A 27,307-nucleotide genomic window follows, 5' to 3' on the forward strand; every position below is an offset into this window, starting at 1 on the left:
CCATCCCATCCGTAGTAGGATGCATGTCCGTTCCGTCGTCCGTGATGCCTTGCCACCATTCCGTTGCATGACATGATCTCACTACTCCCTACCCGTCCTCATTAATGCGGGACCCCACCCACATTAATCCCTCCCTCCCCTCCATTAAACAACCAAGGCTCGCTCCTTAGCTTGGACAGGATCAGGGAGAGGACGGAGAGCCAACCAGCAGCAATGGGGATCTGCTGCAGCAAGGCCAAGGCGCCAGCAGGGGACCTCGACGACGGCGAGCAAGGCTTCCCATGGATGCACGGCGACCTGTTCCACCACCACCTCTGGACCAGCGCCGCCGTCTCCATGCACACCAAGCAAGGATGGAAGGGTGCCAACCAGGATGCCATGACCGTCTCCCAGGTGAACACCCATCACCTACTTCTCTCTAGCTAGCGCTCCCTTGCTTACAAAGATCCTTGGCCTCCTTGTAAGTATCGTCTCATTTCCTTTTGGCATCCATCACACAAGCTGCCGCAAGGCATGGTGCTGCCACTGTTACCATGCCAACTTTAATTTGCTTATCCACTGCAACTTGCATCCACAAACTCTTCCCCTCTTTTTCCCCCCACACCGTTGCATCTGCAACTTTGTTTTATTGTTTAACAACAATGCACCGGATCCATCTCGACTTACTGCAACCTGAAATGCACCTAATGTTCCAACCACCTGTGTTTCTGGGTGTTGTTGCAAGCTTCTCTGCCCAGTACTGTTAGCACTAATCTTGACATGGCTGTGTGCGTTGTGTGAGCCGTGTACGTGCGTGTGTGCGTGTGTGCGTTGAGTTAGCTCGTGTGTGCTTAGGTAGGCTAGCTGCTGAGAGAGAATGACGGAGGCAGTTGGTGACCGTGGTGTTGATCTGCATGAGACTGGCCGAGTCGTGCGGTGGAGCGAGTGGCTCATCATGATGTGCGCGGCGTCATGCAGATCGTGCGAGTGAAGTCCGGCGTGGAGTCACACGTACGTGCGCGTGAGAGTCGCCGGGCTCGGCATGCTCGGCCACTGGGTCGCCTGGGGCTATAAAATGCCATGTAATCTGGTTTGTTTGGGTTGAGCCGAGTGGAATAAGAGAAGCCAACATACAGGCCGTTCGGCGGCCGGGGCGTTCGTCGCCATGTCTCGTGTTCCTGTGATCGTCCGTCGATCCTCGGTTCCAACAATTGGTATCAAAGCATAGGTTCGTCATGGGATTCGTTCCCGTCACCGGAGGCGCGCTGGTGGTGGCCGGCGACGTGAGGGCGTTGGCGGAGGTGCGGCGAGGTCGTCAGGCTGTGTGTCGGCCTGTGCGTGCTCGCCGGTGGTGGCGCTGCGGCAGGGGATCGTGTGTCGATCCTGCCCGGCGTGATGCGTTCAGCGGTGTGTGTCGCCGGTGCCGTAGATGACGGCGTGTGTCGCCGGCGGAGAAGGAGCTCAGCGTGTGTCGCTGAGGAAGATGATGAAGGCCGTCAGGTGCGTGCGGAGGCGATGCATGTGCTGCGTCAGGTCGAGCGTGGAGGTCGTGGTGGCGACCGTGGCGACAACGACGATGAGAGCAACATCATCAGCTCCAGTGACGGCAAGCGTGTGGTGTTCGCATGGAGATGAGGCATGCAGTGGTGGCCGTGTCATGGCGGGAGGCCGTAGCGGCGGCCCTAAAGACGAAGATGATGGCAGCTGCGGCAACTCCGGCATCGCCATGTCAAGCTTAGGGGGGTGATTGTTAGCACTAATCTTGACATGGCTGTGTGCGTTGTGTGAGCCGTGTACGTGCGTGTGTGCGTGTGTGCGTTGAGTTAGCTCGTGTGTGCTTAGGTAGGCTAGCTGCTGAGAGAGAATGACGGAGGCAGTTGGTGACCGTGGTGTTGATCTGCATGAGACTGGCCGAGTCGTGCGGTGGAGCGAGTGGCTCATCATGATGTGCGCGGCGTCATGCAGATCGTGCGAGTGAAGTCCGGCGTGGAGTCACACGTACGTGCGCGTGAGAGTCGCCGGGCTCGGCATGCTCGGCCACTGGGTCGCCTGGGGCTATAAAATGCCATGTAATCTGGTTTGTTTGGGTTGAGCCGAGTGGAATAAGAGAAGCCAACATACAGGCCGTTCGGCGGCCGGGGCGTTCGTCGCCATGTCTCGTGTTCCTGTGATCGTCCGTCGATCCTCGGTTCCAACAAGTACAGTTGCATTTAGAAGGTAAAGTTACATCCATCTCAGCATTGCTGAACACTGAAATGTTACAGCCTAGTGAAATGTGTAGGGGGGAAAAAGAAGGAAAACTGATTTTTTTACAAACTAAAATTTGCCTAAAGTTATGTACTTCACTATGTTTATTGCCCCCACCAATGTCCTGAATGTTTGAATTGTACACCAACATAAGGAAAACTATGTGGGGGGGGGGGGGGCACCTCCATATCTCGTAGTACATTATCAGCATCTGCAATGCAAGTACATTAGCTAGTCTTTCTCTTTTATATGCACAATAAATATAATTCGATTAATCTTGATGTGTCACAATTGTGTCAAGATGCTTAGGACTTTGCTGGCCACAAAGGCCACATCTTCTGCGGGGTATTTGATGGGCATGGCCCTCTTGGCCGAGAAGTCGCTCGCCATGTCCGCGACACCCTTCCCTTGAAACTATCCTCTGCTTTGAAGCCCAAAACTGAAGAAGATCCCTCAACCCATACTTCCAAGCTCACAACTGAAGAAGACCACTCAAGCAATACAGATTTGCATTCCTGTGACAAGTCAGACTCCACCTCGTTTAGTGATGATACAACCGATGAGAAGCTCCTGTTGTCCACTTGGAAGAACATATTTGTCAAGGCATTTGACCAGGTGGATGAGGAGCTCAGGCAACACTCAGGAATTGACTGCATTTGCAGTGGCACCACAGCAGTCACTGTTGTTAGGCAGGTACTAATGCTACTATCATTCCAAGCTTGCAAGCTGTAACTTATTGTACTGGTAATAATAAATCCTGAAAACATATATATTCTCTTGTGTTTTATTTTTTTTCTGAGTAAACCTTTACTACTTTTGGTGCACAGTAAAACTAGAATTATGAAAGAGCATGAACTGAACTAGCTGAGATGGAAGCCCTGTTTTATTTACTGTATTCCCAATTATCTATAGAGCAGAGCAACATAACCAAAGTATTAATCTTATGTATTCTGTTCCCCAATTATCCTTCTCATGCATAGGGTGATCACTTGATTATAGCCAATTTGGGTGACTCGCGTGCTGTTCTTTGTACCCGGGACAGCAAGGACCGTTTGATTCCAGTCCAACTCACCACTGACTTGAAGCCAGATCTTCCAAGTGAGGAGTAGCATCCAAACTTTCTCAGTTCTCAGTTCTTGAAATGTATGTGTATCCTTCTTGATTGCATTTTGTACATTGTCTTTTTACTGTGGTAGGTGAACTCGCAAGGATTCTGAATTGCAAGGGGCGAGTTTTCGCCATGGATGACGAACCAGACGTGCCCAGAATGTGGTTGCCAGACCAGGATGCACCAGGCCTTGCCATGGCAAGGGCCTTTGGGGACTTCTGCCTGAAGAACCATGGCCTTATTTGTACACCTGAAGTTTACTACAGGAAGTTATCTGAGAAGGATGAGTTATTGGTGCTTGCAACTGATGGGGTAATAAATTCATTTATTTGATTGGCAGTTTCAGATTGACGTCACTTCCATTTTTTGCAGTCCTATTCCAAATGATCTGGGTACAAAATAGCATAACTCCCTTTTTATGATTAGACAGACAACAGAAACTGTTAATTGAAAGTGACATTTCTCTGTCATCGATTTATTTCATGATAGTTTTAGGTGATAACGACAATATGTTTTTACGCTAGCATGGACAAGAAAAGTTATATTTTTCGCTTGCTGGAAAATCATTTTTGTTCCGATTTCCAGTAGTGGCCCGCCTTGCTTAAAAAAGAAAGATTCCATTTTGCACGTTTTCAGGACTAGTACAAATTGAGTGTGATTAAGCAGAAGTAGGATAAATAAATCCTTTATGATAATTGATAAAGGAAAAGCGACTGCTAACTGAATGTTTGAAACCGATACATCCATCACTGTCACCTATTTTATTTAATCGTTAAATTTGAGTTGTCTAGAGAATAGTACAGAACAGCAGCAGCTTGATGAAAAAAAAATGCTTGCTTGTGAAAACAAATGTGGTGCAGATTTGGGACGTGCTGTCGAACAAGGAGGTGGTGAAGACGGTGTCTTCAGGCAGCGACCCATCCAACGCGGCGAGGCAGCTGATCGACCGTGCTGTCCGAGCATGGCGGCGCAAGTACCCGACGTCCATGGTGGACGACTGCGCGGTGGTGTGCCTCTTCTTGAAGCAGCCGGCGGCCGACGAGAAGGCGCCTCAGGCGGTGTCGTCGTTGAGCAATAGCAAGGTTGTTGTGAGCGGCGAGGCGTCAGAGGAGGGGACGACGACAGTGTGGAGAGCACTGGAGGGTGTGGCGCGGGCGAACTCGGTGATGAGGCTGCCGCGGATGGGGCGCGTGCTCAGCTGGCGGAGGCGGTCATCGAGTTCGCTCATGGATGAAGACCAAGACGACCGGGAATAATGATGATTTGTAAGTCGTTTTTATTTAATTTGATGGTGGGAGCATGCAATGCAATGGTCGCGAGCTTTTCTTAATTGGCAGCAGAAATGATGTTAGGATTGGATTGACACCAACATGATGCCGCGTCGCATTAATTCAATCAGCATTCAGCAGCAGCACAAAGCTGTTGGCAATTGCATGAATCTGCAGCATCCCTTCTTTCAGACTTGAAAAATTCAGTGCCTCTATTCTTTAAAAAATTCAGTGTCTCTGCTCCAATAAGAATTAGGCAGGCGGTGTTGGATTGCTATTGCTAAGCCTGTGTCGGGATCCGGACTATTATCCTCTCGTCCACAGCTAAAAATAGCCTCCTATTCAGTCTCTCGCAGGCAGAGGCAGCCGGTCAAGATGACAAGAACACCACCGCCTGTTACAAATTCAATAGGTTGTATGCTGTATACTACCAATAGTCATTGCAAGAACAATAACCATCTCTAAAGCAATGAAATCGATTGTTATCTCGAACAATAATTTCACGATTGGTTATCCTAGATATGAGCCTGATGGCGGTGTGGCAGTCACTGCAAACTCGGAGGTTTTTTGTGACCCTTATAGTTTCGCCTGGTTCAGTGGTGACAAGGCTAAATGCAATGGCAATCTTCTCACTGTGATGCACTAGAGTGTGCTCCTTCTCCTCGTCTTCAATGTCAAACATCACCACCTCAGTAGTCGGTTTATAACCCATGATCTTCATTTCCATGCCTAATTCATCAAGCTTTTCATAAATTTTATCTGAGAGGGGATGTGACTTGTCTCCGACATGGAACTCGTGGACCTTACCATCGAGTTCAACCCAGCTAGATGCAGGGACCTTCTCAACCCCCCTTGCCTTCATTTCCAACCTGAGCTTTGCCGCATCTTCCCATCTTCCACTGTTAGAATATATGTTAGAGAGCATGACATAGTTTCCAGAATTCCATGGCTCGAGCAGGATGAGCTTCTTCAATGCATGTTCAGCAAGGGCAGCATCACGGTGGATCTTGCAACCACCAAGGAGTGCCCCCCATATAACTGCATTTGGCTGCATTGGCATGTCCTGAATCAGCTGATGAGCCTCCTCCAGCAACCCCGCACGACTGAGCAGGTCGACCATACAACCATAGTGCTCAACCCTAGGGCTTATACGGTATGACTGAGTCATGTTGTGAAAATACCGCCGCCCATCCTTCACAAGGCCAGTATGCGTACAGCTGCAGAGCAGTCCAATGAAGGTATTATCATTCAGTGTCATACCTGACTTCTCCATCTGACAAACAAGGGCAAACGCAATCTTCTCATGGCCAGTCATGCCAAGCCCCAAGATCATTGCGTTCCAAACAATGATGTCCCTCTTCGTCATCTGCTGGAACACCATCCACGCCTCAGCTGTGCTCCCACACTTGGCATACATATCGATCAGTGCAGTCCCCAGGACTGGGTTGTCAAGAACCTCATCCCAGTGCACCATTCTGGCTGCTCGCCGTCCCAAATCCAAAGCACCTAACCTTGTGCATGCAGAGAGTGCCCCGGCCACTGTGTAACATTCTGGCGTCATTCCCTCTGCCTGCATGGTAAAGAACAGTTCCAGAGCCTCCCGCGGATGCCCACTAGAGGCGTATCCACCAACCATAGCGCCCCAGGCCACCGCATCCTTGTTCCGCATGTTGTCAAACACCGCCCTTGCCTTGTGCATCTCCCCGCATTTGACATACAGGTCCAATGCCGCAGTTGCCACGAACACATTCCCCGCGATCCCCTCCTGGCCCACCGCCCTCCACACTGCCTCCCCAGTTACCAAATCGGTGACGCGAGCGCAGGCAGTCAGGACACGGACGGCCGTGAAGCTGTCAGGACGCATGCCACTCAAGAACGCCTTCCTTGCGACTCCAACGGCTTCCTGTACGCGCCCGGCGTCCATGTAGGCGGTGATGAGCGCGGTCCATGAAACGGTGCTGGGGTGGGGCATTTCGTCGAACGCCTTGTGGGCGTCGCGCAGGAGGCCGCATCTTGCGTAGAAGCTGAGGAGGGAGGTGAGGACGTGGGGGTTGGAGTGGCAGGGGAGCTTGAGGGAGCGGCCATGGAGCTGGAGGCCGGCGGAGTGCTGGTCGGGGAGGCGGGAGGCGGCCTTGAGCGCGAAGGGGAAGGTGAGGTGGGATGGGTTGGGGAGGAGGGAGTGGAGGCGGAGGGCGTGGAGGTGCAGGCCGGTGGAAGAGAGAGCGCGGAGGAGGAGCGGGGAGAGGTCGGCGAGGAGGTGGAGTCGGAGGAGGCGGGCGTGGAGGAGCTTGACCGTGAGCGGTGGGTGGTGGGTGTTGCCGGTGAGGAGGCGGCCAACTGCGGCGGCAGCGTCCGACATGAACCCTTCCCTTCGCTGCTAGCATTGCTAATATTTAGAAAATTACTTTTCAAAAAAAAAGAAATTTGGTCAAAATTTGAGAAGTTTGATTTTTTTTTTTTTTGTGGCGGTTCTCCTGGACTGTGTGTGTGGGTGAGACCCCTCCAGCTTCAAGGTATGATGATCTGAAGCTACTAGTTGTTCCAGGTAGTTATAGGCTTGGTGCTTGAATTAATTTGGTAAGGAAAGGGTTTAGCTCGGTGCCCATTCTTTCAAGTACAAGAGTGAACAAGTCACAAATTTGGCAGCAGGTAGCTGCTGAAATAGACGGAAATCCTGGTCTTGATGTTGATGCTTGAAACAGTCACAAGATTTCAGCACTGGAAAAGTCTTGTCAAGGCGGGCGGGCACAGTAGTGAGTGAATGGACCACCAGCTCAATTCCAGTCCTGCATTGTTCATGTGCGATCATCCAGGAAGATGACGCATCAGCAGCGAATCAACTTTGGCATGCTCACAAGGTTCCGTTCAGGCTGCACACACAGGACGGCCATTCAGTTTCAGACTGGACTAAGCTCCGTCCTCCCTGATAGATGGGAGAAAGGCAATTCTTCTTGTAGTTTTCACATGATTAGTGTTCATGCTATCAGCAATACTTGAATCTGCTCAGTACGCCAAAAAGGACTTTGACAACATGTACTACTAAGGACGGCCAAAAAAAATAACAAGGAAGCATACAAGGTGCAGTTTACTTCGATGTTCTTCAGATTTCCTTCCTTTTTCTTTCGAAGATGGTCTGCAGATTTAGATACAAACAACAACGTAACCATGGTAATAAGATTCCACGGGTTCATATAAATAGGCGCCTAACTGGGATCTGGAAAACTGGTGTTTTTTGCAGCTTTTTTCTTCAAAGATTTATGAATAGGCACAGAAGAATTCAGGTTGACTATTAGGTTCCCTGCCATTTCTTTTTCTCTTTTATCTAGTTAATACAATATGGTAATTCCATAGGTTTTACAAAGACAGAAGAGGATTGTCGCGCCATCTTAAAATTAGTTTCTGAAACATAATACACAATTACACATTCACTGACAAAACGAAACAGACAGAAGAAGATGTAAAATATGTCTTTAATTTTTACTTGTTCCTTTTTGCAGTTGGGGTTTATACTATCATACATTACAAAAGTATGTGTTTTAGTATATATACACAGCAATGAACTCCATAACAAACTGAATTCCTTTAATCCTGTTTTCACCAAGATAAAAAAGAGTGGAGAAAGAGTTTACATGTAATCTATAGCATGCAAATCCAAATCCAACATGTCCGATATCTTCTGCTTCTCTAGAGAATAATTCCCCTTGTGTACAAAATAATGAGCAGCGACAGCAGAGTCACCATATTGATGAGCTTCTTCACCTTCTCCAGCCTCCAATTTCCAGCAGATGATAATCTACGATCATAATCATTCAACATTGCTCGGCTCGACTCTGACAAAGATTCATACTCCTTCCTCAGCATCACCGATGTTGGAATCGAAGAATTGACCGTCTCACTGTGAAGAACGCTGCTGCATTCGTCAGGTTTTTCATCCTCGACTTGAACCACTACAACCTGATGAACCACCGGTGGAGCCATCGTCGTGGTTTCGTCATGATCATCACTGCAGGGAACTAGGAGCAACGGCTGCCTCTCCTCGTGGCCACCGTCATCCACCTTGGAGTAGAGGATCTCGCCGTCGACGTGATAGAGGTTGGCCGTGCGCACCTCCTGTAACCTGATGAACCACCGGTGGAGCCATCGTCGTGGTTTCGTCATGATCATCACTGCAGGGAACTAGGAGCAACGGCTGCCTCTCCTCGTGGCCACCGTCATCCACCTTGGAGTAGAGGATCTCGCCGTCGACGTGATAGAGGTTGGCCGTGCGCACCTCCTGTGCCAGCGCGCACGGCCAGCACAAGAGCCACCGCACGTAGTCCGTCAGCGACTTGGAGCCGCAGCACGCCCTGCTCCCCGGAAGGCCAAATCTCTTCCGCATCTGGATCCTCCAGTAGCCGCCGTAGAGCAGCCCGCAGGCGCAGAGAACCACGCCGGCGCCGCCGACCATGTCACCGATGACGCGGTCGCGGATGTGCAGCGCCGAGACGCCCAGCACCCAGAGCGGCGCCAAGCACAGCAGCGCGAACGTGACGGCGTGCACGTACGCGTTGCCGAAACCCAGCCTCTCCAAGTTCCACCCGAACACGCAGAAGAAGGTGCACGGCAGGGAGAGGCACCAGGCCGACGACGTGTCGCCGCCGCCGAAATCGAACATGCCGCCGGCCCACTCGGGCTCGATCACGACGACGTGCCCATGCCCACTGGAGGTGGGCTGCATTTGTGACTGTGTCTTCGAGACTGAATTGGAGCAGCCGAGCTCGTGGCCGTCTTTGCCCAAGGGACTGCACATGGTGTACACGGCAGCGGCGACCGGCGCGACGACGCCGAGCACGAGGAAGCCGTCCTCGCCGAGCTCGGGCCTGGTGGTCTTGGTGTACCCCCAGTAGAAGCCGCAGAGCACGTACTGGCACGCGACGGTGAGATGCAGCAGCGCCACGACGACGGCCATGTGCGCGCGCTCGCCGGCGCGCGGCGCGGCGCTCTTGCAGTAGGCGGCGCGGAGGTCGGCGGCGTCGTGGGGGCGCCAGCGGCAGAGGAGGAAGAGATGGTGGCAGAGCGCGGGGTGCTGGTAGATGCTCATCAGCGTGAAGAGCGCGTTGAGGACCTGGTTGTTGATCTCGACCCAGCGCTTCCTTTCCGCCGGCGCCGGGACGCCCCGTCGAGCAGGCCCAGGAGGAGGAGCACCAGCATGCCGCCGGAGACGCCGACGCAGAGCAGCCAGAGCAGCAGCGCAATGCTCATGGGATTCTTGAGCCACTCCTTGGTGCACGTCCGGCGGGCAGAGGTCCAGTCGACGGCGGCCAGAACGACGCGGGCAGCGAATGGTTCGTTGCCGGATTTCCGGCAGCAAAAGGAGGGGAGTTCCCCGAGGCAGTGCTGCGGCGTGTTGGGGAGGTGGTGGTCGGCGTCGGCGAGTGGCGGCGTGGAAGGTCGGTAGTTGAGGAGCATCGCAGCGGCGCCGGTGGTTGGAGCATAGTCATTAGAGCTGGCAACGGCAAGGGCCACTATGGCGTAACGCTAGCATCTAGTAACGACAACTTTTGTGGTGGTTTTGTGGCGAGGGAGATGGAGATGGTCCTGGGATGGAATGGAATGGAAGACGTCCTCAATCTTGGGCGTCTCCTTGGTCAAACTTGGGTGCTGTGCTGACTGCTGACTTGAAAATCCGGGTGGAGCAAATTTTGTAGAAACACCCCTCAATTGGATCACGATCCAAATATTTGCAGAAACCTCTCTAATTTGGATCATCATTAATGATATCAATCTGTTTATTTGTAGAAAACCCCCTTATTATTTTCACAATACACCGATATCGATTTATCCGAATTTTTACCGGGCATGTCATAACTAACAGCCACACATAAACATTCTAGTCTAAAAACTTGTTAGATCAGCTGTTGTTTAGGCATTTGCTGCATCATGCATGCTAATGCAGAATGGAAAATGTTCTGTTTCTTTTGCGTGCAATCATATTTTGGGATGCAAAAAAATTCATATAATGAGTGACAACATTTAAGCAACCATCGGTTCATGCAATAAACCGCTCAAGTATGACAGGGAAAAACAGACCATTAACTAACTACCTCGGTTCACATAGTTCAGGGGTACAATCAGCTAATGATGGCAAACATAAACTGCCTCGGTTCCCATACTCCCATCGATTTTTTTTTCCCGGAGTTCTCTGAAACGCTAGCCCGTGGTTGGAGCGGCCTGCGGGCCCAACCAAAAAAGAGATTACATTTAAGGAAAGGCAAACCATCTGGTAACCAGATCATGCAATTCAACCGTTCAAATATGACAGGGAAAAACTACTGATGAGTAGCTTGGTTTATATAGTTCATCAGGAATGCAATCGCCCAATGATGCCAACCATAAATTAACTCAGTTTTTTCACACGCTCCCATCTCTCTCTTTTTCACGTGTCGATACACTATTATCATTGGAGGAAGGCCCTTACAATTGGAGTCAACCACCATAATTTATTTTATCTCCCGCGGACTTATTTGCCTCCAGCAATGAATTCATCCCTTATATTTTGCTCTTCTTGTTCAGAAGATTTGTTCTTCTCTAGAAATACATCGCTAGTTAGATTGCACCAATTCGCCTCTTTGAGGTGCTTCTTGCTTAGGAGTTTCTGTTTCCTCACGCTGCATCACTGCAGTATTGCTTGGTGGCTCCTCCTTCACGCTGCATCATTTTGCTTGGTCCCTATCAAATTGCAATGCTACATAGGTGCTCACTGACTCCTGCTCTACAGCTCTAGCTTCCATGTTATGCTTCACCACTTCAGCGCTACCGAGTGGCTCCTGTTCTACACATCTAGCTGCCTCCTTAGGTTCGGCCATTGCAGGATCTCTAGGTGGCTCCGGTTCTATTATCCTAGCTTCCTCATCAGATTGTAGCATTACAACTTCCTTACTAAATTGAACCATTGCAGCGTCTCTAGATAAGTCAGGTTCTACTCTTCTAGCTTCCTCATGGTGTTGAAGCATTGGAAGCCCCTGCTTTACACTTCTAGCTTCCTTATCAGCTTGCAGCATTGTCATATCTCTAAGAAGCTCCTGTTCCACTATTCTAGCTTCCTCTTCAGGATGCAGCATTATACTGTCTCTGGATGCCTGCATTGGGACATCACAATCATGAACATCCCCAGCCTCCCTAGCTCCATCCTTTTCATCATCAACAATCTGGTCGGTCTTCCTCAAGAATTTCCGCTTGTTCCATTTCTTTTTTCCACCACTTTTCTTGACTTTAAGTGATTTGAGGGTTTCAAGTGGCTTTTTATCTGTCTCCTTAACCTGCCTTTGTCCAGGAACAACAATGTACTTCGTGGCACCATTTGCACAACCTTCTGATTGACCTGCACCAAACATTGCCCATTTATGACCCAATCCAAGCAAGATCCAGAAAGGAGGGATAATGTTTGCATACCGAATGGCCCTGGATTGAATACAAAGAAAATTACCCTGGATTGCAAGAAGAGCTGTTCGGGCAGCTTTTATCTCTGCATCCTTCTTTGTTCTAGCTGCAGCACCTATGTATTGTATGCCACCAATCTCAACAGTGCATACGAAAGGAGCTACGCCTGAAGCTTGCTTAGAGCAAATGTAAGATGGAATGGCGTAATTCATCTTCTGAGCATACTCCTGAAGAAGATTCTTGCACAGGCCAGTCTCTTGCTGCAAAACATGGTAGGATGTATCGAAGCAAAACGTCAGTCAAGAAGAGGTACTGCCCTGCTATGCTAATTTAGTCATCCTAATTTCTAAGAACTATAGGATATCTTCAGATTATCTAGTATGCATGGCTCACAAACTGGGCAGAACAAATTTGCAAACATTTTCATGACTAATCCCCTACTATATTTAGAGGATATCTTAGCATAATCGAGAGCTTCAATAGTTACAATCAGACAGAAGAATGTATTGAATTTGGGGAAATGCCATGAAACCTAAAACAGACCTTCGTGATTGTACTTGGGTCCTGTTAGAAGATCATGGTTGAACTAATTAACATTACTTGAAAAAACTAACAACAGCAACGAACATACAATTTATTAGCAGTCTTCCAACACATTCCCCGAAGGCTTCACCATGGCAAGTTAAGTAGGGATAAACATATGTAATTTAAAGAAGCACGTAAATGTTCTAGGCAACATATAACAGTGAATGAGTTAGTTCGTTTTTGCCCAAGCACAAGAGGACATATAACTTGAAGTTGATGCTTTTGTTTTTGGAGGCTGATTTTGTATAGAACTTAGAATCTTTACTTGTTTAGCACAAATATCTGCGTAAACGAGTAACTTACTACTGCTGGGATGCTTCTGGTTTCGGTTGCTGGAACAGACTTGACTATCTCCAGAAGCGCAACTTCAGCGGCCGACTGTTCTGCAGCCTTTCGGCTGAAGAATCCAGGCAGCGAATCATACTTGGTGTTGTTAACGACCACTGTGGACTTGAATATTGGTTCGTGGGACGGGCCCTCTTTGAGGGTATGATACTCAGGGGTTGGGAGACCAGCTTTCTGCGCGTACTCTTGCAGGCGGCTCTTGAATACGTAGCAATTCTCAACCCCTGTGCGAAATCAAGCATGTAACAACTAAGAAAACGGCAGTATTGCAATGCTGTTGAAAAAAGAAGAGAAATTTGGAATGAGCTATCCTGGAAGCCTCCGGTAGGATGGCCAAACAAGCTTCTGGTAACAAATAAAAAGACGCTAATGTCGTAAATTACTTTAAAAAATAGCTAGGGTGGGTTCCGGATGGACAGGTAATAACTGTATAAAGTGACGAGGTACTAGCAGAGATCATCCAAGAAATCGAGCAAGAAATTGAGCGAAATCGGCAAGAATCAGATGGGATTGGTTAGAGGGTTGGGGAAGCTTACTGATCCCGGCGGGAGTGACCACGACGATGGGCCAAGGGGAGAAGTTCGTGGTGGCATCGGGCGGCGCCGCGCGTCCGCCGTCTATAGCCCTCCGCGCCGCCGCCTGGAGGAGTAGGGGTGAGGAAGGAGGGTTCTGTGCGGCGGCGTTTCTAGGGGTGGTTGTGCGTGGGTGGCTCTAGCATTTTCATGGATAGGGATTCGTGTGTTCCTCTCAATGGCAATCTGGTCCACCGAACGGTGGTGCCCAGGTGTCAGTCAGTTACAGTGCCTGTTTCTTCAGAGTTGAGAGATTGTGTGCGTAGGCACAAGAGAAGGAAGCAGCCTTTCCAAAAAAAAACAGAGGGACTTTGTTCTAGAGGCTGCGGCTGGTGGCTAGTGCTGGTTTGTTGTGAGAAAAAATTACTGCTGAATGGCTGGTGGTTGGTGTTGATTTGATGTGAGAGAAAAATATTGTTGACTGGCTGGTGAAACAGCCAGCAGAACAGAGTCTCATGAAGCAGCCAAGCAGGGGGAGTGGAGTGGTTTGCCTCTCCAGCTACGGCCAAGGCGCACGCACAGGCTTACTGACTGACACTGTAAATGCACAACAACAGGCCTGCTAATTGCCAGGGATTATTGCTAATTGCTACAAGGACGTCGGTGTCTCGCCGCCGGGCATGGACCCTCCCTCGTCTCCAATGAGGGGAGAAACGCCGACGCATCCAAGCCGGCCGCGCAGCCGTCACGCAGGATGTCCAGCAGCACCCCCCCGCGCCCGCGCGAGATGGCCGCTGCCACGCAGACGCAGGGCGCCCACCAGCTCCGACAGCGCCGGCGCATCCCACCGCAGGCCCCGCCTGATGGCCTCCCGCGCCATCTCCCTCGCGGCGTCCATGTCCCCAGCGGCCACGCACCCGGCCACCACGACGCCGAACGTCGCGACGTCCGGCGGGCACCTCGCGCGCTCCATGCACCCCAGCATCCGGCGCGCGCCGGCCAGATCGCCCTTGTCGCACAGCGCGCCCACGTAGACGCGCGCGCCCGGCACGAGACCCCGCAGGAGCATTTCGTCGAACGCCTCCTCGACGGCGTCCCACGACCCGCTCTCGCGGAAGGCGCGGAGCACCCGCTCGAACTCCGGGAGACCCGGGCGCGCCCCGTCGGCGTCCATCTGCTTCGCCGCGACCTCGTATGCCTCGGCCGCCATCCCCTCCCGGAGGAGCGCGTCGAGGACGGCGCGGTGGTCCGACCGGATGGGCGAGACGCCCCACCGGCGCATGTCGTCCAGGAAGGCTAGCGCTTCCCGAGCGGGGGCGCAGCGGCAGAGGGAGGCGAGGACCGAGCGGCAGTGGCGCTGGTCCGGGTCGAGCAGGAGGCCGGGCATGCATCGCAGGAGGTCGGCGTCGGCGGCGGCGGCGGGGCGCGGCACAGCGCGGAGGTGAGGATGCGGAAGGTGGTGGCGTGCGGCGCGCAGGAGGACGGAGGGGGCGACGCGGAGGAACGCCGGGGAAGAGCAGAGCGCGGCGAGGAGGGAGTTGAGGGCGCGGGTCGTGCAGCGGGCGGTGGAGAAGAGGGTGGTGGCGGCGGCGAAGCGGCCATGGCGAGCGAGGGTCAGCAGCAGGCGGTGGTGCTGGCCCGTGGCTTCCGGCGGCGCTACGACGTGGCTGCTCGCGCTCATCATCCCTTCCCTTCCCTTCCCTTGTGCAGCACAGCAGCAGCTACAACACAAACCAATAGCAGCGGATGGGGCTGAGCTCGTGTTTAACTGCAATCATCAACCAACCACATGATTCTCAATTACTACATTATTATAGTACCTTCGTTTACCCCCATTCCAAATCCAATGCTCTGGTTACAAGCATTCAACACACCTAGACATCCCCATCCCTCAATTGCTGACTTTAATTAAACACAAAGATGACGCTCATGCTTCCTTTCACTTGAGGATTCAATAAAACTACACCCAAGGAAAACACATCTTCGCACACATTACACTGGCACAAGACCTGACAACTGTACAAACACGATTCGTATTTACAAATGGGCAATCTGTCCATTGCTTACAATGCAGGTGGCTCAAGGGCATGGATCCATTCATTCAAGCCATGCTAAACCCCATCTAGTGCTATATTAGCTGGACAAATGCATCTATCTATTCAACAACATCCATCTGTGAATACACGAGACATGGGCATGCATTCTATTTCTTCCACTTGGGCCCCTATGCACAACCCCACTAGCCCAGGCAGCAGCAGCAGCAGCAGCCCCTACCACACCTGATTTATGGTGTCAACCATATCTCCAAACCTTTTTACAGTTGGTAAAAGCAAAGGTACAACCCGAATGAGGTGACTATTTACATTTCGGTTAACCTAGGTATGATTAATTTATTTGGGGGGAGCCTCCAAGTTCAATGACAGGACCAGGGTAGGGGTTCACAAACCTTCTGCAAGGAGGCTAATGAATCTTGGCTTTGCTGTATCTTACAAACTGCACATGTCGCCCGACAGGCAATATGAACCGAGAGCCCCGGTCATATACCCACCATGTTGCCGGTGAACAGGCTTCACATCATCTTGGATCTTGTAGCTGGACCTTGGTGTGGACACATCGCCTTAGCCAAAATGATAAGGCCTTCGGTTGCATTGTTGATGCATGTCAAGGGATGTAGATCTCATCTTACTTGTAATTTTCCTCGGCATAGATAGAGACAAGAGCATTATCACCAGCACCAGCGGCCAAGAGTGATTTGTACGGGTGGAAAGAAAGGCAGTTTACACTGCCTATTCTTTGGCCCATAAATGATGGCTGGTAGCGAATTATCGTCAACTGCTCTCCTTCAAGACTGAACACTTTAATCATCTGCTTGGCTGAGCCACTAGCAACAACTGGGGCATGCCGATGAACAGCTAAAGCGGTAAGTGAACCCCTGTGTGCCTCAATAGTCAGGTAGGGTTCTGCTGCTCTTCTAACATCCAGAAACTGAATGTCTCCAGCTTGAGATGCACTTACAATCTGTGATACCATAGATGATAGAAAAGGGGGCCTTATAAAGCTTTGAGCAAGCCCACAGTTGCTTCAACAGCTGAGAATAAAAAACATAGCAATGCAAAGAAGTGGTAGAACATACCTTGTATGGATCAAACCCAGGCTGAAACCCTATGCCCACAACCTTTTCCGTTCTTGGGGCATGTGGCCTTGCCATATAGATCAGTCTACAGTATAGGAAAAGAATATTCAGAATAAAAAAATGATATAGGTTGACAGAAAAGAAAGAGGAAGGATGACATTGGATAGGGCACATATAACATTTGCATGGTATGCTGGCAAGAGGACAGAGGATGTAGATACTACTGTACTCACCTATCAGGAGAGCGAACATCAAATATCCTGACAGAACCATCAGCAAAACCAGCAGCAAAGTGTCCAGAGCGGACCTGAGATGCAGACTGAAACAGAAGCAACAAGCTAAGGTCATGCTCAAGAACAGACGATAGAAACAAGATTTAACATAAAACTTGCTGCAATAGCAAGAACTAAATAATTAAAGCAATCAAACAGCAAATTTCATGTCTATGGAATGAAAATACATGTGTTCTTGAGAACTTTCAATCAGTGGCGGACCCAGGGATCGAAAGGAGCCTGGGCCAAGCTTAAGACAATTCTATTACCGTCTCCAGTAGAAGAAGATTGCGACCACAGCCAAACATATTTGAATCGCTAGCTATTCAAACTGATTCTAGTTATTGGCCCTCCTCTTTTAATTTTCTGGTCTCTAGTGTTGACTTGAATACATGCATGCTGACTACTACTTGCCTTGCTTCTCTCTAGTAGTGGCCAGCATTGTGATGCGCTAGCATTAGCTTGTTGCACGTATAGCAAGGGAGCCCGGGCGAGTGCCCAAGATCGCCCGGCCCTGGGCCCACCAGTGCTTTCACCATGTTATAGGAGAACAACAAGATGAGCTGATAAACCATTACACTGGAGCACAGTACTTATTTTTGCTAGTAAAAAGACATAGTTTTAGACACAACAGGAGAAAATCCTTTGGGAAATTCCTATATTTGCCTCTTCTCACATTGTTCAGCCTACTTGAGACAAGTTCACAATCATACAGAAAGCAACACCAAAAGCTACTTCCACTCATAAAACCTCGCAATTTCAACTGCACACAATTAGTAGGAGTCTAGGAGGGTGCATGTGCATTAATATAGTGTGCCTCAACTCTTTTCTACTACATGTATTTTGTTGTCAATATAACTATCAAATACAAACCCTGAATTATATGATACTGTGACTAGCAGTCAAATACAGGTGCACAGTAACATTGCAAGTTATTGATTAATTTAAAACATGAATATCAAGTAAACACAGAATCACATATCTATGGTTATTTCCTCAGTAAGGAAGTGCAAGATAGCCTACTCGAATAACAAAAGGAAGTTGCTTGAACTAATATTTGAATGGCTCATATAGCACATGGTAACAAGAACTTACGAGGGCAGAAATCGCACTGTCACCAGATGACTGAATGGTGCTGAGAAGTTGTTCCTTGTCAAGATCCCATACCAAGATGGAAGACATGTCACCAGATGCATACTATTGAACAACAGAATGAAGCAAGTTCCTGTATTAGAACAGCCTACTGCACATGAAATAAAATTACAGAACCAATGGGAAAATAGTAGAATATTACCAGGCAACCAGATTGCTGCTGCCAATCGATCACAATACTGCGACCAGCAGCTCGATGACCCTGAACTGATGAGAAAGCAGTTACAAGTTTTTGTCCTCCCTTTTGAGTAAAATTTTTCCATATACGTACATTTCCATCACCTGCAACATGAAAATTAGATAATGCAGCGATAGAAGATATAAGTATACAAGGAAAAGCATAGAGAAGAGAGGCATACTTGAGGCAGCTAAAAGCAAGCTCTCATCAAGCTCGTTGATAAGCAAGAGTTTCGATAGCCCTCTGTCGGACAATTTATGGTTTTGAAAAGAGTTCACGGGTAGTGCATCATCGTAGTTCCAAACTCTGACATGAGACAGAACTTTAGCACAACTGCACTAGTGCATTTCAAGCACCAGGATTGTTAATTGAAATAACAATTTCACCTTATTTGTTCATTTTCATCAGCTGCAATGACGATTGGAGAAAATGGCAACAACAATGCTGCTTTTGTACCTGAATCAAACCTTGTATCCCAACTAGCAATTTGGCTTGTCATCTTGCAAGCTGCTATTCCCAGGCCCCACAATAATAATAAAAAAAGATAAATAAGCAAGAATATCAACAAAAATAATGTAATGCGGACTAATGTAGGCCACGTACATGATCTCTGGCACTTAGCAATGCAATCTAGTGTAATTTGTCCTCTCTCTTCTCTTCTAGCATGGGCTTCTTCATTATCGTCAGAACCAGTTAAAAGTGGCCTAGAGAAGTATCCACAACTCCAGTTGTAAATTGTTGATTTGGGAAGTATGCTTAGATCAGCATTACTGGGAGCCGCAGCAGAGCTCAAAAGGGGATCAGCTAAGCCCTCAGGAGAATTCATAGGATGTGGTTTGAACTCCATAGAACACACTCGGCGTAATCCTGTAAGATAATCATGTTGAGGGGGGCTAACAGGAGGCGTCCTAAATGTAATTGAGAAGTTTCCTGCAAAATATTCAAAGACTCAATTCAATAATTATTGTCTTTCCCTGAACATGCACAATATTGAGGTATTCCGACCTCCAAGCACAGCAAGGAAAGTGAGGCAGTAAAACTTACCAGAATTCATATCAAACCAGGAAGAAGAGCGTGCCATTCCAAAGTTTGATGGAGGTGCAGATGTCTCCCCTTGATGTGCACCTCCACTGTTAAATCTACTGTTTTTCATGACCACTTGCTTGACACCTATAAGGGACAGTGCTCTCCGACCAATAGTTGCAATTCTTGGGTAAGGATCTTTAGCAACAGAACACATAGTTGATATATATTGAGAATAAACGACACTGTCAGCAGGCCTCGATCTAGTGTAGCTGAGGCCACCATTACTTGCATTGTCTCTCAGTAATATGCCTGAATCAGAGTGTTGGGAAGAATCATCTGACTGGGGAGAGCCATGCAGGATGCTACTTGCTGCAATCGGGCTGCTCGTAGAAACCCTTCCATCACGACCAGTGGCACTGCTATCACTGCCAACCCTTAGCACAGGACCAATATGAGAAGCAAGACCACTGCTGCCTTGTCGAATGTTGTTGGGACTGTAGACATTGTTTGGACTACTTATATTGGCCAGTGATGGAGGTGACTTCAGCAATGAATTGGTTTGAGGTTTCCAATACTCAGCAGCAACAGATTTGAGATGCTTATTGTGACCCAATGCAAAACGAGTAAGCGCTGGAAAAACATCAGATCAACTCAAAAAGGTTAAAAAGAATTTTCTTTCTATAGTTCCAACACAATAAAAGGGTGCCCTACAAAAAATATTCATTTTTCTAATGCACATACCTATAGCAACCTCACATCTAACAAGGGGGCTACCATCTGAAGAAACCTGCAGAAGGCTTCGAACGACATTTATTTCAGCTTTTACTTTTTCATCATCATCAGAATCATCATCGGCGCCATTTGATGATGTTGATCCCATATCCAGAAGATTCCCAAGTGCAAAAACAGCAGAAGCTCTGACCTGGCAAGACCAAATATTTAATAAATATATTGTGAAGGAAGCAAAGGAAAGAACAGATGAAATATGAAGGCATTGTACCTCAGGTTGGGGCTCCGATAACAAATAAATTAAAATTTCTGGTGCATTTGATTGCAGACCAAGTAACTGAGCCTCAGCAAAATCTTCCCAGAGTTTGCCAAGGCATAAACAAAGCCACTGCAAAAGCAAAGGCTCTGTCTGTGCATCATGGGGATTTTCAGGTTGCAGATGTCTCAGACAAACATCTATAAGACATGCATGAATACAGGCCTCTTGACCCGTCCTATGCCCATCCACAATAACTGCTAAAACGAAAGCGGCCATTGCACGCTGATCTGGGTAAGCATCCAAACTGTCAAGAAACCTGATAAAATATGCATGTCCTCCGTCTTTAACCAAGTCCACCTGGCACGACTGCCATTTGGGGAAAAGTATACAGGTTAAACTCCTGATCCTTACAATACAAAGGAGTTTCACAAGACTAAAAACAAGAGTGCATACCTTATCAAGAGATAGAATTTTCGTCCATATGAACACAAGAATTTGACGCAACTCCATTGCACTTGTTTGAAGCAGTTTGAGCACATAAGGAAAGATTCCAACAGACAGGGCCTAAAACAATGAGGCGAAACGGATTAAGCGCATCTGAAAATAAATAACAAGCACTTGTCAAAAGGTACATGCAGAAGAGCTCAAGTACAAACCAAATCAACTGCCCATGGTCCCATGTCAAGAAATCTTCCAAGCAAAACAAGCGCTCTGAATCTATGTGATTGACTAAGCAGGACCTGCACAAAACTGATGTAAGAAAGAATGGAAGAAAAGAAACATAGTAGATAGGATAATTTAAGAGAAAGCATGCGAAAGAAGAAAAGAAACATAGTAGATAGGATAATTTAAGGGAAAGCATGCGAAACATTTTACTAAATTAAACTTATAGAAGCGAAGAGAAGGGAAATGAGGTACTTCTAAAGAGCTAACATATTTAAAGTGGGTTTTGCAAATGATATTGACCTTTACAGAACTGTAACATAAAAATGTATTACCTGAAGAACTATAGGTAATTGTTCAGGGGGCTTCTTGTCCTCAGAACCATGATCAAGCCACACTTCAAAAGCCGTCAGTTGTTCCGTGAAAAAAGGGCTTTGCTGGTTTGAATTAGGAGACAAATGAATTGGGTATACTGAAGTGATTATAGATTCAAAAGGCAAAATAATACTAAACAACTGATGTATTTGTTAATAAAGGGCTAAGCAACAAGTAGAAAACCTGAAACTCTGCATTTGGATCAGCAATTAACTGAGGAAGCTTGGAAAGGCAAATCTCAGCAGCCATGTCCCATGCGTCCCTGGGATTTCACAAGTTACAAAATGCACAAAATAGCTAATGCAAAAACATAAGGACTAATCAGGTTAGCTACCACATATGGTGTTGATGTGTCGGTGGTAACAACGGATAAGAAATTGGAGAACAATTTGCAGATCGCATGATTCTCTCAGCAAGCAGGAAGTTACGGAAGAGACTAGCAACCAGAAGATCTTGCCTGAAAAGCCTTTGGAATAGATCTGCACAGTGAAACTTTATCATAAACCCAATACAGCCAGACATTTACTTTAACTCAAATGATCTTCTCTGATTTTCTTTTTTCTCAAAAATATTATATCTATCTCCTAGATGCCGTACCATGAGGAAGAACATTCCATGCAATAGTGTCTGTAATGGCAGTGAAAATCCAATTCAGTTCTCCAAGAAGAGTTTTACGGTCATTTTGCCTTCCAGGAATTTGGTCAATAAGAGAATGATCCATAGAACCACGGAGTAATGATCTCTTACAAAACCTGCTTAGTTTATAGGCATGGCCCCATGTAAGCACAAAATGCAGGCAGGCAGGGAGGGAGGGAGGGAGGGATGGAGAACAAACCAGTGCAATGCCATCTTGATGGGTGTTGTAAGGCAAGCCGTAAACACATCAGCAGGAAATTCTGCACTCTGGGGAAGTGTTTGATGTGCTTCGCAGGCAGCAAGAAGAATGCAATCCTTCTGCGAAGACGAAGAGGAGCTGGAACTCCAGTCTAGGCGCTGAAGTAAACAAAAGTCACTATGTAAATTAGACGATTCAGAAATAAGAACAAAACAGACACATAAATCAAGATTAGCTTCAACTTCAAGAATAAGATATATAAATTAATTAGCATACAGCATACCTCTAGAAAAGCTTTCACAATAATTCCAGCTGCTGAGCAGTCAAAAACATAAATGGAAGGTGTTTTTAGCCAAGAATCAAGATCAGTAATCGGAAGTGGAATATACTGCGTGTAACTCTGCAACAAATTACAAAAAAGACATTTTATGAAAGACGCCTCTATGATAAGTATATGCAGCAATCAGTACAGTGTCTTAGTAACATTTACCTTGTTAAACACCCAAATCTCACCATTAGTTGTAGGCTTTGGTACACCATGGCCATTGTAATGGAAAAGGACTCTCTCTGATCTGGCATATCTGCGGCAAGTATTACAAAGCTTCTTAACTTCCTCCACAGTTGGATCTAGCTGAAGCTTGTAACGAGCCTGCAAGCGATGGACATGAAGAGCCAAACAATCAACATCAAAATTCAAAATACCACAGAAGTTAAACAGGAAAGCAAATTCTTCACCTTAGGTTGCCAGCGCTCATACTGTGAGTGCAAAGTTTTTCCAATATTTTCAAGGGCTTTAGGAGGTGCCATAGAAAATGGATCTGAAAAGAAAGAAACAAAAATCTATGAGCAGATCTCAAAGCAATTCATGAGGGAAATAACAGTATTTAAGTACAAAATTATCAACCAATATGAATTCCCATGTCTACAATCTAGTAGATAAATTTTCCAGTTTCTTGACAAATAATTTTTCAAGCACTACAAAGTTGTAATTCATCGACAACGAAACACCAGTTATACAATTTTCATCTCTGGGATTGGTACATAAAATGATTTAAAAACTATGAAGCAAAATAATGTCATATGGGAAACAGTAGGTACCAGACATTTCATTGCTACGGTTATTTGGCATTGAGAAATGCAAAAGGTTACAAAAAAAAACACAGTTTCAATCAATCAAATGGTGAAAAGCAGATCATTTTTTAGTGGATCCTAACTTGCAAGGCATATTCACATGGGGATGAGCTAAATTCCACACACATCATAGGCGAAACAGATTTATCAGATGCAGATAACTGTACTTTTTCCCTCAGCTAATAAGAAATTTGGAAATATACACTCAAATAAACATTTACCTATCCAGCACTCCATTCTTGCGCAAGGGGAGATTTTAATTACATCTGGTGGATCAACACTAATGTTCAAACATAATACAAGGGCAACACATCCAGTCTTCATCTGCACAACCAAATTCATCATTAGTGAATGTCATGTAAACATGCAAACAACATACAAAAAGCACGGAGAATGATCTGATGGGCAGACAAAACAAAACATTAAATAGCTATAAATTCCATAATGACATAGTAATTTATGTTGCGGACCAACACTCAAACCATTGCATGCCAGCTATAAACACCCGATGCCCCATCTGGTCTGGTGCTTCATGCAATTGCAATATGCACAATGTGGCATCCCTGAGACTACTGTGTGCTTACACGCCAGCTTTGTTACAGTGTAATCACATAAGCATTCTTTAAGCCTCCAGTGGCACTAATAACTTGGGCAGCAAACTTTGCTTCAGCCAATGGCTATACCAAACAACATGATCCATGTTTTAACTTATAGTTTCACCAATAGTAAACAAGTGACTAAGTATTTCTTTAACAATAAGATGCCAGTCACTGATAACTTGTGTCACTTGGAAGGGAGACTAGCCATTCATTTTGAATGCAACAGCTACTATTGGATCCCAAAAACACTCTTGAGGGCAATTTCCATTTTGTTGTATATATAGGTATGTGCAGGGAGGTTACCATAATCATCACAGCATTGACAGGACATGTTAAGCAAGTCCAGAGTAACACTGTTTACTTGGTATCCAAAAAAAAAGACTGGTTAAAACACTGGTAATCAGGGGCAGAGCTAGAAAGCCCCTCTAGCCCACAGGCTAAGACAGTAAACAATACCAGGTTAATTAAAATTATGCTAAAATAATACTACTTTAGTCTAAATACTATACAAGGCTTATGTGGGATGAACTGAGCTGGATCCGTGCTGCAGCACGCCCGGCACGGGTCCTGGCTCCGCCCCTGCTGGTAATCACCGTGCAATGCTTAACTGGTCGCTAAAAATAAGAATGGGCCCGAGTTACGAGTTTGATGTCATAGCAGGCTACAATAATTTCCATTTTGTATTAATTGTTATTAAAGCCAATCAGTGCGATACACCCAGAGGCGGAAGATACTCAGCTGTGGCAAACAATAACTCACTCCACCACATCCAATTGTCCAGCTTGCAAGACTAGTGAACTTGTCATTTACTTATTCTGTGACTTCCGGAGTCTCATTACATCTGGCAGCGCCGCAGTTAAAATCTTTTTGGTAATGGAAATTTTGATTAACGATGTTGAGTTTGCAGGTACTATATAACCACTTCAACCGACTAATTTATCATTTTTAAGCTCAATCAGTTAATTGCAACCCTATGAATCCCCCCAAGCCGAAACGCACCCAATCCAGCAAACAGTCAGGTATAATAGCAGAATCGGTAGAAAGCGCATCTGCATACTGGATCGCATCCATTACCCGGTCCTTTGGGCGCCACTTTGAGACGAGGCCGCTGGTGGAGGGCCCGGCGGCGGCAGCAGCCTCGTCGATCCTCTCGTGGCGCTGCTCGCACAGCACCACCACCTGGGGCAGGTACACCACGGGCGCCGGTTTCTCCACCTCGGCGACCTCCAGCCCATTCCTGGGCTCCGGACCGTTGGCGACGGGGAGGTCATCCGTGACGTGGTTGTGGTGGTGATTCGGCAGCGGCGGCGTGGGCGCGGCCATCGATGGCGACGGCGATGGGGACGGCGAGGACGAGGAGTGGACGAGCCTGGACGCCATGAGATCTCCCAATGCCATGGACGCTGGGTGTGTCTCCTGCTTATCCCCCTCAGCCGGCAGCCATGACGAGGTGAGGTCGGGGAGCTTGGTCACATACATGGATCGAATCCGGCCAGCGTGGCGAATCGGGAGGGGGCAGCCAGGTGGTGAGTGGGGTGGGGAAGATTGGGCGGAGGTTGTTGGGGTGGGGAGGGGTTTAGGGTTAGGGTTTGGACGCGTTTCGAGTCCAGGGAGGAGGAGATGGGAAGCGGCGTCCCGGTGCGGGGCGGGAGGAAGCAGAGGCACAGGCAAGGCAAGGCAAGGCAGGCAGACAACGCGAGCGAGAGAGATTGACGGGGCCGGAAAAGAAAATCACTAGACTACTCTCTTCTTCCCATGTTTTTTTCTTTTTTACTAGTTTGGGCATGCTTTGCAGAGTACCCGTCTTCTTTCCACTCTTCCTCCCCATTTTTCTCATTATCTAGTACGATGAGAAGCACTATCTTATCTGAGTATTTTATTAATAATATATATTTTAAATAGAATTTATCTTGAGAGATGGACCCGTCGGTAGGGGTGGTAAAGGGTCCAAAATTTTGAATTAGAAAATCTAAGGGCCGGGTCCTAAAAGGGCCAGACTCTAATCTTATACAATTTTGAACTAAATAATTTAAGAGTCTTGTTGAGCTGTGAAGGGACCACTAGGGCCATGGCCCATTACCACTCCTACCCGTTGGATGTATGTTGTCGGAGGATTTCTCCAGCCGAGTAGCGGATTGCACCCGCCTAATCCTAAGTGCAGGATGAGCTTGGGGACAGCCAATGAATGCTCGATCTAGAGACGTATGAACACGAAAAGCACACAAGTATTTAGAGTGGTTCGGGCCGCCGGAGCGTAATACCCTATGCCCACTGTGAGTTGTATTGCCAGAGCTTAGAGAGTACTGTATGAGAGCATGCTAGAGCCCTGGGCTTGAGCAAGAGTGTGGAGGAGGAGAGAGACCTGGAAGAAGTCCCGAGAACTTGTGTCTGTGTGAATTGTCATCCTACCGTGCGTGCTCTCCCTTTTATATGACCAAGGGGAGCACGTACACTGAGCGGGGGCCCGACATGTAGACCCGGCGATATATTATCTTACAACGTACGAATCTTCTGACCAGGCGTGGTCTTGAGCTATCCTGTCGGAGTAGAGTCTAGCCTCTGCAGCCGCGCGTCGAGGTCATGATGAAGCGCCGAAATACTGACTCAGTCCACTGTAGCAGCGTGTGTAAGGATCGATGGACCAAGAGGGGGTGAATTGGGCCTTTTTCAAATTTCTAAATCAAGATAAAGCAACCTTAACCTATGCAATACTAGTAAGGCTCAATTCACCAACCGGCTAACTAAGTAACCTACACAAGCTACAAAGGATACAATAAAATATAAAGCTAAGCAAGGTAGAGCTAAATTATCATTTCTATAGTCAAGCATATGAATAAATTGCATGAAAATAAGTGCTTGAATGTAAAGAGTGGGCAAGAGACGACCGGATTTTTTCCCGTGGTGTCGATGTGTTGGCACATACCCCTAATCCACGTTGTGACACTCACTAAGAGTCTTGTCACCTTCCAAGTCACCGAGACGAGGGTGCTCACTAAGAGTCTCCGTTCACCATCCCGCGCGTGGTGGAGCTCAAGCCACGTACAATCTTCTTCGGGCTCCCACAATCAACTTGGCAAGCTCCGCAAGAAACACCTCAATCACCAAAATCGCCTAGGTGATGCCAATCACCAAGAGTAACAAGTTAGGGCCTTCACTTGAGCAATAACCGATCACCAAGAACGGATGCACACAAGATTCTCTCTACTCAAGTCCTTAGCCTTACTTCTTGGATGATTGAAAGATCAAATGAGTGGAATGTGAAGCTCAAGGTGGCTCTCAACAATAGAATGAGTGTATGAGTGTTGCCTGGTCTCAAGAGACTTCAAAATGACCCATTGGAGGGGTATATATAGGCAGCTCACGCGGATAGAGCCGTTGGAGAAAAGCTGCCAGAAAAGTACGCAACATCAATTAATCCGACGGCCCTCCAAAAGTCATCATCGGTTTAACCGATGAATGTAAACTGCCCATTTGAAAAACTAGCCGTTACAG

At 47.6% G+C, this 27,307-nt stretch overlaps 4 protein-coding genes and 2 pseudogenes across 7 annotated transcripts; 1 reads left to right on the plus strand and 5 right to left on the minus strand.

Annotated features, from left to right (window-relative positions):
* The first annotated feature begins 195 nt into the window (after positions 1-195).
* On the plus strand, positions 196-4,766 carry LOC120643398 (probable protein phosphatase 2C 73). The gene is made up of 5 exons (XM_039919754.1): positions 196-393; positions 2,536-2,919; positions 3,207-3,324; positions 3,423-3,646; positions 4,195-4,766. The coding sequence occupies exons 1-5, from the start codon at positions 214-216 to the stop codon at positions 4,588-4,590; spliced, it is 1,302 nt and encodes a 433-aa protein (XP_039775688.1). The 5' UTR covers positions 196-213; the 3' UTR covers positions 4,591-4,766.
* A 30-nt stretch (positions 4,767-4,796) lies between these two features.
* On the minus strand, positions 4,797-6,973 carry LOC120643396 (putative pentatricopeptide repeat-containing protein At3g08820). Its single transcript, XM_039919753.1, has one exon. It carries the CDS (start codon positions 6,959-6,961, stop codon positions 5,030-5,032), a length of 1,932 nt encoding a protein of 643 aa, XP_039775687.1. The 5' UTR covers positions 6,962-6,973; the 3' UTR covers positions 4,797-5,029.
* A 1,313-nt stretch (positions 6,974-8,286) lies between these two features.
* LOC120646449 lies at positions 8,287-10,050 on the minus strand (annotated as a pseudogene).
* A 767-nt stretch (positions 10,051-10,817) lies between these two features.
* LOC120646450 (double-stranded RNA-binding protein 8-like) lies at positions 10,818-14,145 on the minus strand. The gene is made up of 6 exons (XM_039923014.1): positions 14,117-14,145; positions 13,891-13,948; positions 13,488-13,662; positions 12,910-13,175; positions 12,068-12,281; positions 10,818-11,962 (listed from the first exon to the last, which is right to left on the minus strand). The coding sequence occupies exons 1-6, from the start codon at positions 14,143-14,145 to the stop codon at positions 11,295-11,297; spliced, it is 1,410 nt and encodes a 469-aa protein (XP_039778948.1). The 3' UTR covers positions 10,818-11,294.
* On the minus strand, positions 14,068-15,233 carry LOC120643400 (annotated as a pseudogene).
* A 163-nt stretch (positions 15,234-15,396) lies between these two features.
* Positions 15,397-25,488, minus strand: LOC120643399 (regulatory-associated protein of TOR 1-like). 4 transcript variants are annotated; one of them, XM_039919757.1, is made up of 23 exons: positions 24,890-25,487; positions 23,438-23,540; positions 22,821-22,903; positions 22,576-22,734; positions 22,369-22,485; positions 22,086-22,243; positions 21,848-22,002; positions 21,585-21,729; positions 21,434-21,512; positions 21,211-21,312; positions 20,869-20,952; positions 20,666-20,776; positions 20,225-20,578; positions 19,966-20,146; positions 19,243-19,854; positions 18,802-19,128; positions 18,585-18,708; positions 18,380-18,504; positions 18,163-18,302; positions 17,964-18,065; positions 16,830-16,915; positions 16,597-16,681; positions 15,397-16,481 (listed from the first exon to the last, which is right to left on the minus strand). In XM_039919757.1, the coding sequence occupies exons 1-23, from the start codon at positions 25,292-25,294 to the stop codon at positions 16,146-16,148; spliced, it is 4,173 nt and encodes a 1,390-aa protein (XP_039775691.1). In that variant the 5' UTR covers positions 25,295-25,487; the 3' UTR covers positions 15,397-16,145. The 4 variants fall into 4 exon arrangements, with proteins under 4 accessions (XP_039775691.1, XP_039775690.1, XP_039775689.1 ...); XM_039919759.1 differs by having other exon boundaries at positions 15,474-16,481; positions 18,585-18,705; positions 24,890-25,486; XM_039919756.1 differs by having other exon boundaries at positions 15,469-16,481; positions 18,585-18,705; positions 19,966-20,578; positions 24,890-25,488.
* Between the last annotated feature and the right edge of the window lie 1,819 nt (positions 25,489-27,307).

Source organism: Panicum virgatum, chromosome 8K (genome assembly GCF_016808335.1).
Source record: "Panicum virgatum strain AP13 chromosome 8K, P.virgatum_v5, whole genome shotgun sequence".
Lineage (NCBI taxonomy): Eukaryota > Viridiplantae > Streptophyta > Magnoliopsida > Poales > Poaceae > Panicum > Panicum virgatum.

Excerpts from the sequence above, each read along its gene's own strand:
- LOC120643398 (XM_039919754.1), top strand. The coding sequence starts at position 214 with ATGGGGATCTGCTGCAGCAAGGCCAAGGCGCCAGCAGGGGACCTCGAC. Across the intron at positions 2,920-3,206 it reads CAGTCACTGTTGTTAGGCAG|GGTGATCACTTGATTATAGC; the intron begins GTACTAATGCTA and ends TCTCATGCATAG. Across the intron at positions 3,647-4,194 it reads TGGTGCTTGCAACTGATGGG|ATTTGGGACGTGCTGTCGAA; the intron begins GTAATAAATTCA and ends AATGTGGTGCAG.
- LOC120643396 (XM_039919753.1), bottom strand. The coding sequence starts at position 6,961 with ATGTCGGACGCTGCCGCCGCAGTTGGCCGCCTCCTCACCGGCAACACC.
- LOC120646450 (XM_039923014.1), bottom strand. The coding sequence starts at position 14,145 with ATGCCCGGCGGCGAGACACCGACGTCCTT. Across the intron at positions 13,176-13,487 it reads GGTCACTCCCGCCGGGATCA|GGGTTGAGAATTGCTACGTA; the intron begins GTAAGCTTCCCC and ends GATTTCGCACAG. Across the intron at positions 11,963-12,067 it reads AGCTCTTCTTGCAATCCAGG|GTCAATCAGAAGGTTGTGCA; the intron begins GTAATTTTCTTT and ends TGTTTGGTGCAG.
- LOC120643399 (XM_039919755.1), bottom strand. The coding sequence starts at position 25,294 with ATGTATGTGACCAAGCTCCCCGACCTCACCTCGTCATGGCTGCCGGCT. Across the intron at positions 22,904-23,437 it reads AAGAATGGAGTGCTGGATAG|ATCCATTTTCTATGGCACCT; the intron begins GTAAATGTTTAT and ends CTTTCTTTTCAG. Across the intron at positions 22,244-22,368 it reads TTGTGAAAGCTTTTCTAGAG|CGCCTAGACTGGAGTTCCAG; the intron begins GTATGCTGTATG and ends TGTTTACTTCAG.